At 46.2% G+C, this 12,123-nt stretch overlaps 1 protein-coding gene across 1 annotated transcript in view; it reads right to left on the reverse strand.

Annotated features, from left to right (window-relative positions):
- LOC137528709 (H-2 class II histocompatibility antigen, A-R alpha chain-like) overlaps nt 1–12,123 on the reverse strand; it is a 61,584-nt gene that overhangs the window by 12,922 nt on the left and 36,539 nt on the right. Inside the window, exon 3 of the mRNA XM_068250203.1 lies at nt 1,996–2,277. Coding sequence (XP_068106304.1) covers nt 1,996–2,277 — 282 coding nt within the window. The remainder of the gene's footprint in view (nt 1–1,995; nt 2,278–12,123) is intronic.

The raw sequence follows: 12,123 nt of genomic DNA on the forward strand, positions 1-12,123 counted from the left end.
CATTGTGGTAAAGTAAAGAACACAAAGTAGAAAAAATTGACTCTATCCAAATACTTACGGACTTAGAGGCCTCTTGCAGTAAAATACGTTAACACAACGTATAAAAGGGGACTATAGAACCACAGCATGCAGGGCCGGATTACCGACCAGGCAACAAAAGCAGTCGCTTGGGGCCCCCCATTCAGAGTCAAAGGGGCCCCATCAGCACATAAACCAGCCCTCGCCATCCTGTCAGCGGTGGCTGGATGGTATAATGGTTAAAGGGACTCTGAGCAGTGCAGCAACTATTGAAAGATGCATATCATTTTAAAGCTCTCTTTCTCCTCTTTCCAATGTTATATAAACCGACGCCCTATGTCTTTTAGTTTTCGCTATTTTTTAGATCGAAATCACGGCCACGGCAATTTCGATCACAAAAATAGTGAAAACTAAAAGGCGTAGGGTGGCAGTTTATCTATCATTGGAAAGAGGAGAAAGAGAGCTTTAAATGATATGCATCTTTCCATAGTTACATTGTATTACACAGGACGACTTTTCTCCAAAGTCGGCAGCTCGATTCAGCACAATGCAATGAAATATAAGGAACCCAGGGGGATATAATTACAAACATCATGCTGGTAGGTGTGAGGATGTAATTAATTAGTTGTGGGTATGCTCAAAGGCATACCCACAGGCACTGCTCGGATTCCCTTTAAGGGCTCTGCCTCTGACACAGGAGACCAGGGTTCGAATCTCGGCTCTGCCTGTTCAGTAAGCCAGCACCTATTCAGTAGGAGACCTTAGGCTAGTATCTCTAACACTGCTACTGCCTATAGGGCGCATCCTAGTGGCTGCAGCTCTGCCGCTTTGAGTCCGCCAGGAGAAAAGCGCAATATAAATGTTATTTGTCTTGTCAAATGATGCTATGCACTGCTGATTGTCTTTAGGGCCAGGCTCTCCTCCTAGGTCCCCCTCCTGCTACTGTGCGCTCTGCCGCAGCCCACTCCTCCCTCCCTTCCCACAGAGAACCACAACTGCAGCAAGAATGATAGCAGCAGATGGCAAATGCTCACTCACCTATCCATGATCCAAGCGATAGAGATCCCGTTATCTGAAACCCATCTGTCTATTCTACAGTGCAGCCGCTCACTCTGAACTTCCTGATTCTCAGATCAGACAGGAAGTAGGAAGTAGTAATAGTAGTAGTAACAGAGCAGTGGCACTCTATAGGAGTCTGATGGGACCTCTATTGCTTGGATCACAATAGGTGAATGTGAGTCATCTGGTGCTGTCATTCTCCCCCTCTGCGGCTGCCTTCTCTGCTGGACTATCGTATTCACTGGGATGGAGGCTGCATGGTGGCTGTCTAGTTTGGGAGGAAATCGGTTGTTCGGTGGTGCAGGTAATTCTGTCTGGGGAACGGCTTCTGGTTTGGCGGTGTCCAGAGCTTTCTGCTATTGCCAGGCTGGAGATGCAGGGGGAAAGTGCTGCTGCTGTGATATCTGGTGCCCTCTTCACAGGGGTGCCCCAGCCCCTGAGTGCAAATGTCCCAGCCATTCATCTCTCACTCTGCATTTTGCCGCTGCTATTCCCTGCATTGTGCACCCACAGAGGAAAGCGGGGTGTTGCCCATAGCAACCAGTAGTTCGGCTGCCCCGGTGTGTGCGGCATGTTGCTGTGCAGCTGCATCTTCTGATTCTATTACGACATGATGGGGGGGGGGGGGGCCCAAATCAGTTACTTTGCTTAGGGCCCCATTTAGCCTTAATCCGGCTCTGACAGCATGTGTACCATATCCACACATAAGAACATTGGTTTTGGTACTACTACTACTACTACTACTACTACTACTACTACTACTACTACTACTACTACTACTAACTTTGCCCTTTTTAAGTCAGCAGGCATGCGCTGCCAGGCCTTGCAACAATCATTTAGATATATCTGCAATACATGTTGTCTTTATCTTATGTTCAATACTGTATTTTTCTAGAGAACTAGTAACCTCATACTTACCCCATAAAATCCTTGAAGGTTTTTCCAGGCCCCAGTGCTCCACCTGGCAACTATAAATGTCATCACTGGTTGGAATGAAGGCCAGATAGAGGAACTTGCGGAAGGAGTGATCCTGGGATGGCAGGAAAGTAGTTTCAGAAACTCCAACATCAACCTTCTCTCCATTCTTCAGCCAGGTCATGTTCATCACAGGAGGGAAGATGTTACTTACAGCGCAGATAAGCACATTTGGTTCTCCCAACACAATTGGATGCTTTTCATACACTTTTCCTATGGGTGGAACTGAAAAGAATAAAACAAAGTTATCTTGTATGCAGCCTGTAATTAACAGTATGCATAGTAATTCAACTAGGGTGCAGTAACACTAATTATAGCTGTTCTGACATCATACTGGATGTTTGGTGCAGTATTCTTTTTTTACTTTCAAAGAAGTTTATTGACTGCATTAAATCCTTACAAACATAGCAATCAATGTCAACATTAACATGTTCTGCACAAATATCAGAGATCATAACATTATACACTCAGGGAAATCCAAGTTTCTTCCCCTAGGATATAATTAACAATTTGCTACATATAGTGAACTTCACTGTATGCAGAAGTATGTAGAAATAGCCTATGAAATTAAGCTAGATTAGTACTAATAACTTCATAATATTTACAATAAGAACGAAGTGTAATGGGAGGGAGTTTGCTGGTGTTATATATATGTCCTATTGTTATCTAGTGGAATCGGGGGTGAGTACTTATACTCTCTTTTATTTGTAAGCACTTCAAGGGTTGTCTGGCTTTGTCTGTGTCTGAGTGCTCTTACTCATATCCAACTATTATAGTTTGTATGTGTTTTCCATAGGGAGAGACTAACCAGTCCTCCCAAGTGGAGAGAAATGCAAAAGTATCCCCCTTTGTTAGGGCCATAATGTATTCATTTAAGCATATCTGGTTGATTTTTTGTACCACCTTCTCCCATGAGTTCCGCTGAGAGCCAGGATTGGGCAATATGTGATCTGGTGGCCACTAAAATCTTTGTAAAGAGTGATTTTTCCCATTTGGGAAGATTTATTGTGTTAAGATTGAGAAGGGCATATATTGGATCTAAGGGAATAGTCTTATTCCAAAGCGCAGAGGTTAAATTGAAGGTTTTACTCCATAGTGACTGTGCTATGGGGCAATGCCACCATATGTGTATATAGTCCCCTGTGCTCATGCAACCTCTAAAGCAATTACTGGACAATAGTTTTTTTGTATTTGCTTATTCTAACTGGGGTTAAATAAGTGCGAAAGATAAGCTTAAGAGAAGTTTCCGTCATTGCTGTGTTGCTTGAGCACTTGGCTGTATTTTTCCATATTGATGCCCACTGGATGTCTGAAATTTCAGACTTTAGATCTCTAGCCCACTTTAATTGATAGCTTTTTTTCTCTGAAGTGAGAGGGAATGAAAGCAATTTGTAGATTATAGATATTGATTTGGATATCCCTCCTTCCTTTATGAAAAGTCTTTCTAGTGTGGTCATTGGTGGGATGAGGTTATTTTTCCAGTGCTGTGATAAATAGTGTTGCAGTTGGATGGAGCGGAATACTTCAGAAGGTGGGGGATTTATTGTAGACTGTATAGTGCCACTGCCTCTTTGTTGGATATCAAGGAAGCTGTCAAATTTATTCTCCGTCCACCAGGAGTAGTACCTTGGGTCTATACCTGGGTTAAAGTCTGGGTTTCTAGTTATAGGAGCTAAGGGAGAGTTAACTGAAACAAGCTTGAACTTGAAGCGTAGCATGTTCCAAAGTTTAAATGCATAGAGTATGATTGGGTTGGTAGAGTGCAGAATGGATTTTGGTATCTCTTTAAACCAGACTACATCTTGTAATCTAAAGGGGGTTATAAATGTATTCTCTATTTCTCTCCATTGTGAGGAGTGGTCTTTAAAGGTCGCACTTAGTAATTGGGAGATCCTAGCCGCCCTTAGGAATTTTTGTAAATGGGGTACTCCCAGCCCCCCCTCCAATTTATGTTTGTGCATAATTGACGATGCAATGCGTGGTTTCCTTTTATTCCAAATGAATCTCGATATATCTGATTGCAGTTTCTGTAGGTGGGAGGAAGGGATTTCGATTGGTAGGGATCTAAATAAATAGAGCATTTTAGGTAAGATTATCATTTTGATGGAGGTTATCCTGCCTAGCCAGGATAAATGCAAATTTCCCCAAGATGAGAGTTTGGCTCTTAATTTCTTCATTAAAGGTGTGTAGTTTTGGTCATATAAGGCCCCGTTCACACTTGCGGTTTTGTCAAAACCGCACCGGATGTCCGGACCGCACCGTATCCGGACCGGACCTGATCCGTACGGTTCCTATCCGGATCCGGTCCGGATCCGGTCCGTTTGCATCCGGTTTCCGTGCGGTGTGAACACGGTTGCGGTCCGGATCCGGTTTCTTAAGGAGATAACAACCTGTAAATACCTGGGGTCTGGGAGGTCAGCAGAAGGGTCTGGGGTCATTGTTGGAGACAGGTGGACGTGTGGAGACCATCCGTGGATACAGAGACTGCAGTTGGGACCATGGATCCAGGCATTTTTCGTATACCTGGGAATTCTCTGTTGTTCGCCTCCTCGTTATCAGACTTATATCAGACATGTTGCTGCCTAGAGCTCCAGCATGAAATCGCTGCTGCCCCACTCTGTGAACTCCATGTGGTCCCCATCCAAAATGCATAGGAAGTGGGGTAGAACGTCCGGTTTTTGTAGCCAGTGTGTTGTGCGCTCTCCGGTTCTCATTACTTTGTATTGGCCGGATGGTGCAGTCCGGCTCCGCCCCGGATACGGCTGCCGGAGGAGCCGGACCAAAAAATAGCGCATGTTGGAACGGACGCCGGAGTCCGGATCCGGTCCGGATCCGGTCCGGCTCCGGTCCGGCAGAACGGACGCATGTGAACGGACGCATAGGCTTTCAGTGCTATTGCCGTGCGTCCGTTCCGTCCGTTCTGCAAGCGGTCCGGCTCCGGCACGGCGATTCCGGACGGCCACCGCTAATGTGAACCGGGCCTAAGGTATTTATTGAATTCGTGATCTGAATTCCTAGCTATTTTAATTTGCTGCTTTTCCATATAAATTGAAAATTTGCTTTGATCTGGAGTTCTAATTTAGGGGTGAAGTTTAGTGCTAAGGCCTCAGTTTTGTCCTGGTTACCTATAAGGCCAGACGCGTTTGGTGCAGTATTCTAACAGAAGATTCTCCTTATATGTAAATTAGTATGGCATTACTCCTGCAGCACTTATCATCCGATGTGGTTGTCTGAGCTTAACAACTTAGACACTGCAAAGCGGAAGATTTCTAAAGGCTCATACACACGTCCAACATGATGCACAACCAACCGTACAACATGATCAATTGTGTTTACACGACAAGTATGTACAGACATGCCAACCAACTAAACAACCACTCTCTTACACTTACTGTAAATACTATGCACGCAAGCTAAATGACAAATTGAACAAGTCTGCGTTCAAAAGACTTGCATACACGTTCCAACTTGCATGATAGTTGGGCAGGTTGATCCACCAGTCTATGACAAATCTGAGAATATTAGTTGCATGCTTGTTTCAGGTGTGTGATTTAACCACTTCACCACTGAGGGGTTTTACCCCCTGAGCACCAGAGCAATTTTCACCTTTCAGCGCTCCTTCCATTCATTCGTCTATAACTTTATTATTACTTATCGCAATAAAATGAACTATATCTTGTTTTTTTCGCCACCAATTAGGCTTTCTTTAGGTGGGACATTATGCCAAGAATTATTTTTTTTTAAATGTGTTTTAATGGGAAAATAGGAAAAATGTGGGGAAAAAAATAATTATTTTTCAGTTTTCGGCCATTATAGTTTTTAAATAATGCATGCTACTGTAATTAAAACCCATGAAACGTATTTGCCCTTTTGTCCCGGTTATAAAACCATTTAAATTATGTCCCTATCACAATGTTTGGCGCCAATATTTTATTTGGAAATAAAGGTGCATTTTTTTCAGTTTTGCGTCCATCCCTAATTACAAGCCCATAGTTTATAAAGTAACAGTGTTATACCCTCTTGACATAAATATTTAAAAAGTTCAGTCCCTAAGGTAACTATTTATGTATTTTTTTTAATTGTACATTTTTTAATTTTTTTTTAATTACAAAAAAAAAAAATGGGGAGTGTGGGAGGTAATGAGTTAATTTTATGTGTAAAAGTCATTTATTTGTATGTGAAAAATGTGTAGGGTGTAGTTTACTATTTGGCCACAAGATGGCCACAGTAACTTTTTGTTTTAATGCGACCTCCAAGCTTCCTTCCGGAAGCTTGGAGGAAGTATAATGAGCATGGACACGTGAGTTTTTTCTCACAATGATCGCGCTGCCCATAGGAGAGCAGCTGATCATTGCGGGGCTTAGATCAACGAACGGGAATGGATTTTCCCGTTCATTGATCTCTGGGCGAGCGGGCGGCAGCGGTTTTACTAGCGGCGGGCGGCGTGTTTACGAGCGGGAGCGCGGGCAGCGTCGGGAACGCGGAAAGTACGTGTTTCTCCGTCCCTGGTTTTTAAAGGATGGAAAAAGGGGCGGAGAAATACGTACGCGCGGGGGTAAAGTGGTTAAACTCTACTGACCAGAAAGATCAGCAGGACTGTTAGGCAACTGGTATTGTTTAAAAGGAAATCAGTATGGTAGCATCCATAGTTCGCACACTTCAGGTTCCTTTTAACTGAGCTCGTCCAGTAACGCCACTGTGCACCGCTTCGGCCCTAGTGGGCCGATTTGCACAATTTTTTTTTCAAACACGCAGCTAGAACTTTGCTAGCTGCGTGTTTGTTTCGATCGCTGCCACTCGCCGACGATCCACCACTACCCGCCGCGAAAGAGGGCCCCCCTGCAGACCCCTTGCTATGGGGTGGATCGGGACTCCCTGTGATGTCACAACATCGATGACGTCACTCCGTTCATCGCCATGGCGATGGGGGAAGTCCTAAAGGAAAACCCGTTCAGAACGGGATTTCCTGATGGGCATGATCGCCGGCGGTGATCGGAAGGGTGGGAGGGAGGGAGCGGGGAGTGGGGAATCATGTAGCTAGTGATACTTTGGTAAAAAAACAAACAAACAAACAAAAAAAAAATCATGTAATTAACTGTCCCTCAGAAAAGCTCACAATCTAACCCCTATCATAGTCAGTTACTGTCTAATGCTGTGAATACACGGTACGTTTATTCCCACATAATCGAGCCGCTGATGGCGGCCGATGATAAAATCCGACGTGCCCGATCACCTGCCAGATCGATTCCCCGCTCAATACCGCGGGCAGGACAATAGAAGAAAACGAGCAGGAGATAAGAAGCGCCCGCGGGGACGATAGATAGTAAATAGCTGTTTACAGCTGTTTCCAACTGCCAAAAAAACAAGGAGCAGCTACATTACCTGCCAACAGTAAAAATGTCACCATGTAATAAATGTTAGAATGTAAATCAGGGATTTAAAAGATTTTACAATGGGCAAAAACTAACTAACACAATTGCTAACTTCCAGCTAGAGCAATGTCCTGCCTCTATCTGGCCAGCAGACGCCAGTCAGCCAATCAGGTGTATTGTCATACACCCTTTGCCTGCTGTACCAAATCTAGCAGGAATTACATAAATTAGCATTCAGGTGGGAGGCTTCGGTTGGACGCAATTGTGAATTGCATCATTTACAGGGACGCCCCGTGTAGGCACATCTCCCACACGGCCCCCTCCCTAACCACTCACCTGTCAGCCGCGTCCTGGAAGCTGCAAAAAAGAAATTTAAAATCACAAACACTGGTGCGCACGACAGCCGGGGGCCCCAGGTCTCTCTCACTAGCTGGGGCCTCCAAACCACCATGCGATACCCAGAGGGAAGTGTGGGCAAGCCCTGGACCTCTCACCTCCAGGGATTGCCCCCAGTCCCATACCCCCCACCCCTTGTGGTGAACACCACTCCTGTGGTGAACCCCACTCCCAAGACCCCCGAAAATCATAATGCAGCAGCGTTTCATCAGAAGATACAGTTATTGTGGCATGGGTTCACCAGAAAATAGTTGTAATGCAGCTGAGCGTTTCACCATAAAATATACTTATTGTGGCATGCACTCACACACACCACACACAGTACACACACACCGCACACAACATACACACTATACACAGTACACACACACACACTTTAGACACGCACAGTACACACACTATACACACTATACACACACACACGCACTACACTATACACCCACACAGAGCATACTATACACAGCACACAGTAGACATACACTATACACACACACACTACACTATACACACACACACTACACTATACACACACACTATGCTGCTACCAGGGGAGGACTGGGACCTTCTGGCCTGGGGGGAAACACAGACTAGAGGCCCGTTATCATGGCAGCCTCAGCCCAAATTATGTTACACACTCACCCCATGTCGTATATGTCAGTAATCACGTGGAGCACCAATGCGGAAATACAGCAATGACACTCTGTGAACAGTGTGACAGGTAAAGTACAGGCATCAGGGGGGCACAATGCATTTTGAGGGACAACGCCCGGGGTTTCCGTCTTGTCTATAATTCGTGGTTATCGCACGCCGTGATTATCGCACCTCACAACCACATTGGCCCAAGATTTCCCAACATCTCAGATTGATACATTCAACCAATTTCCACCCAAAATTTTGTATCCGATTCAGAAGTAGTCAACAGAAGTATGGCCACTGTAATTCCCTCAAGGCCAATCCCCCCATGGCCCCCCTCCCCCCCCCCCCCACACACACACACATACACCTACCTATGTCCTCCCCTTCACCACCATCTCTACTAATCCCGGTTTTCACTACCTTATAGTGTGTCTGATCCCTTATGCAGAGAAATAATGAGGAGAGAAAAGCTGAAAGAGAGGGAAGAAGATATTTGCCTCACCAGGATTGCACTTTTATTTAGCTTTCCTGTATGACAAGAAGACACAGACACTCAGCACTAGGGAAAGAGGGAAACAAAGGTGAATGAAGGAGGCTGGTGCACACCAAGAGTGCTTCAGAGCGCTTTTCAAATTTACAGTGATTTGAAAAGCGCTGGGCTAATGTTACCCTATGAGGGTGTTCCCACAGCAGTGTTGTGATTTTTTAAAATCGCAAACATGCTGCAGGTAGCATTTATTGGGGCGATTCTTTCAAAAATCGCTTCACAAAGTCGCATTCGCGAATTGCTATTGACTGCTATTGCGATTTTGTCGTGCACTAGCCCAGAGATAGGAGGAGTGGAGTGAGACTGAGAATAGCCTGAGATGGAGCAGAGAGCTTATCTGTATTGCAGTCCCACATTACACAGAGACTAGTTGCTGGTAATAGGACTGCTGTCCCTGCCAGTCTCCCACACACGTCAGAAAGCAGCCCTCCTGGAGTCTAGGGACTGTCAAAACTTTTCAACCTGTTTAACATCTTATCTGCGCATGCAGTCATTTTAAAAATGGGGAGAGACCAGACAGATTTTTTCCCACGGACCCTCCAGGCAAGCTCTGCATCATGCTGTGTATATTTACCAGCTTGCCTGCCCTCTAATTGCACTTTTATCAGCTAGCCAAGTGTTTTACATGCCTTACAACAACAAACCTGAATACAGCAGACACAGGACCAACCCTAAATCACTGAATGAAAGACGGCCTGGGGGCAGTCAATGCCTGGCTGCTACACAGTCTCTACATCCACGCAGTTACCAGTAGCAGAGAGAGAGGGACTGAATGAATCTCAGGACTCAGGAGCTGATGCTATACTTGGATCCCTGACTAGGATGAGTGCCTTCTCTCACTGACTCATTCATTGCCGTGGTTCTTTGAATCATTGAGCTGAAGGAAATGAATGAATCAGTCAGTGAATTAGTTATGAGTCCAGTCAGGAGCTGCTGCTGTTGCTGCTGCTGTGTAACCTGATACCTGAGTGATCTGAGAGGCATTTCTTCTCTCACTACTCAGTGCAGAAGCGCCCTTCCCTCCTCCTGTCGCCCTAGGCAAGAATTTATAGCTGCCTAATGGCTCAGACGCCTCTGGATGTAATGATCGGTAGGCCTTTTATAAACACTATGACGTCACCTGTCACATGACGTTGTGGGCCCCTCTCCTCTCTGCACTCCCTGTGTCTAAGCCAGCAGCGGCTTAGTGGAGGCTAAGGAGGAACTTCGCCTGGCCAGCAGTCGCATCATGAAAAATGCTGCTGGCACAGGAATATGAGTAGACGAGTACTGGATGGCTCCAGGGAAGCAGTGAGTCATGTGACAGTCACATGACTCACAAGCACACAGATGCCTGGCTCTCAGCTGCAGCGCGGGGATTTTCAAAGAGATGCGAGAGAGCTGGCTGGCCGGTGTAATGTCTGATTGCGCTGCCCAGAAGCTCCCGTCCACACTGAGTAGCATGCATGCTCAGTGTGAAGTGAATTATGCTGCTGGGGGTAAAATAATAAATATCTCCACTTCCACACATCATATACTCACCAAATTTTCAGGGTAGGGAGAGGATTCCCCGAACGACCTCTATGCCAAATTGCAGCCCCCGAGCCCCGCTGGTTCAGGAGATAGATTAGAGAAACCTATCTCGGGAGCCAGTGGGTCTCGGGGGCTGCAATTTGGCATAGAGGTAGTTCGGGGGGTCCCATCCCTACCCTGAAAATTTGGGGAGTGTAAGAGGTGTGGGAGCGGAGATATTTATTATTTTACCCCCAGCAGCATAATAAAATAGGAACTGTGGCCGCACAATTTCATACTGCGCATGCGGGGCAGCGCAAATCCACAGGCAGCGTAATCAGAAACAACACAGGAGCTGATGCTGGCTGGGCTGTGAAGAAGGAGATCGTGAGGGAGATAACAGTGATCTGCCTGGAGAGAAGGAGGGAATATCCAAGACAGAGCAGAGGCAGATAAGATAAAAACGGGCAGTGACAATGGAAGAGGGAAAAGTGTACGGAACTGAAGCATTGCAGAGAGAGAGTGCACAGCTATTACACATGTATACAGGAGGAGACAGATAAAGAAGGACAGAAAATATAAACAATAACTAAGCTGGTAAAAGAATGACAGAGGAAAGATGAACTTGTAGACAGCAGAGAAGACCAAGCAGGAAGAGAATGCAGAGAAAAGAGCAGAGATCATCTATGCAGATAGTTTGCATTACAACTAGGCCACTGTATACAGACAAGAGAAGGCTGGTGAGTTCTGTGTGATGTATTGGCAGAACTGTTTTGGTCCACATGTATGCTTAAAGGAGTCATCAGGCAAAGTAAACTGACTGTCCCACGCTGACAGCTCCATTCTCTGCCACCGGCCCGGGGTCCCCGCACGGTGCAGAGGCCGAGCCAGAGGTCGTCCTTACTGCACCTGCATGAAGTGCCGCTGTGAATCAAGCCCACGTTGTCCGCAGCGGACAACGTGGGCTTGATTCACAGCGGCACTTCATGCAGGTGCAGTAAGGACGACCTCTGGCTCGGCCTCTGCACCGTGCGGGGACCCCGGGCCAGTGGCAGAGAATGGAGCTGTCAGCGTGGGACAGTCAGGTGCAAGGGGCTGGAGGAAGCCCCAGATAAATAAATGGGCTGTCATTTACTGTGCCCGATGACTCCTTTAAAGGAAACATCCAAGCAGCTAAAAAAAAGGAACTCTACTTACCCCGGGCTTCCCCTGACAGCCTATGTGTCCTTCGCCGCAATTCCAGTGTCTCGGGATCCGCTCCATTTCAGATGCCAACCTCGCCAGATCGGCCCCTACTGCGCCTGTGCGAGTGCTGCTGTCAGTCATGCTCACATGGTCTGGATTGTTCTGCGCAGGCGCAGTAGAGGCCGACCTGGCGAGGTCGGCTTCTGAAACAGAGCGTATCCCAGGACACCGGAACTGCAGCGAGCGACATAGTGGCTGCCAGGGGCTAAGTAGAGCTCATTTTTTTTAGCTGCTCAGATGCTGCTTTTAACCTCAGTGAAGAGTCTAACTGATATTTAAATGTTTCTTTGTGAACTCTGGCTTTGCCTGAACAGAACGTCTTCTGCAGCACTTTACAGATTACATTGACTGTCCTCAAAGGAGCTCACACTCTTATCTATATAT

Source organism: Hyperolius riggenbachi, chromosome 8, assembly GCF_040937935.1.
Source record: "Hyperolius riggenbachi isolate aHypRig1 chromosome 8, aHypRig1.pri, whole genome shotgun sequence".
Taxonomy (NCBI): domain Eukaryota; kingdom Metazoa; phylum Chordata; class Amphibia; order Anura; family Hyperoliidae; genus Hyperolius; species Hyperolius riggenbachi.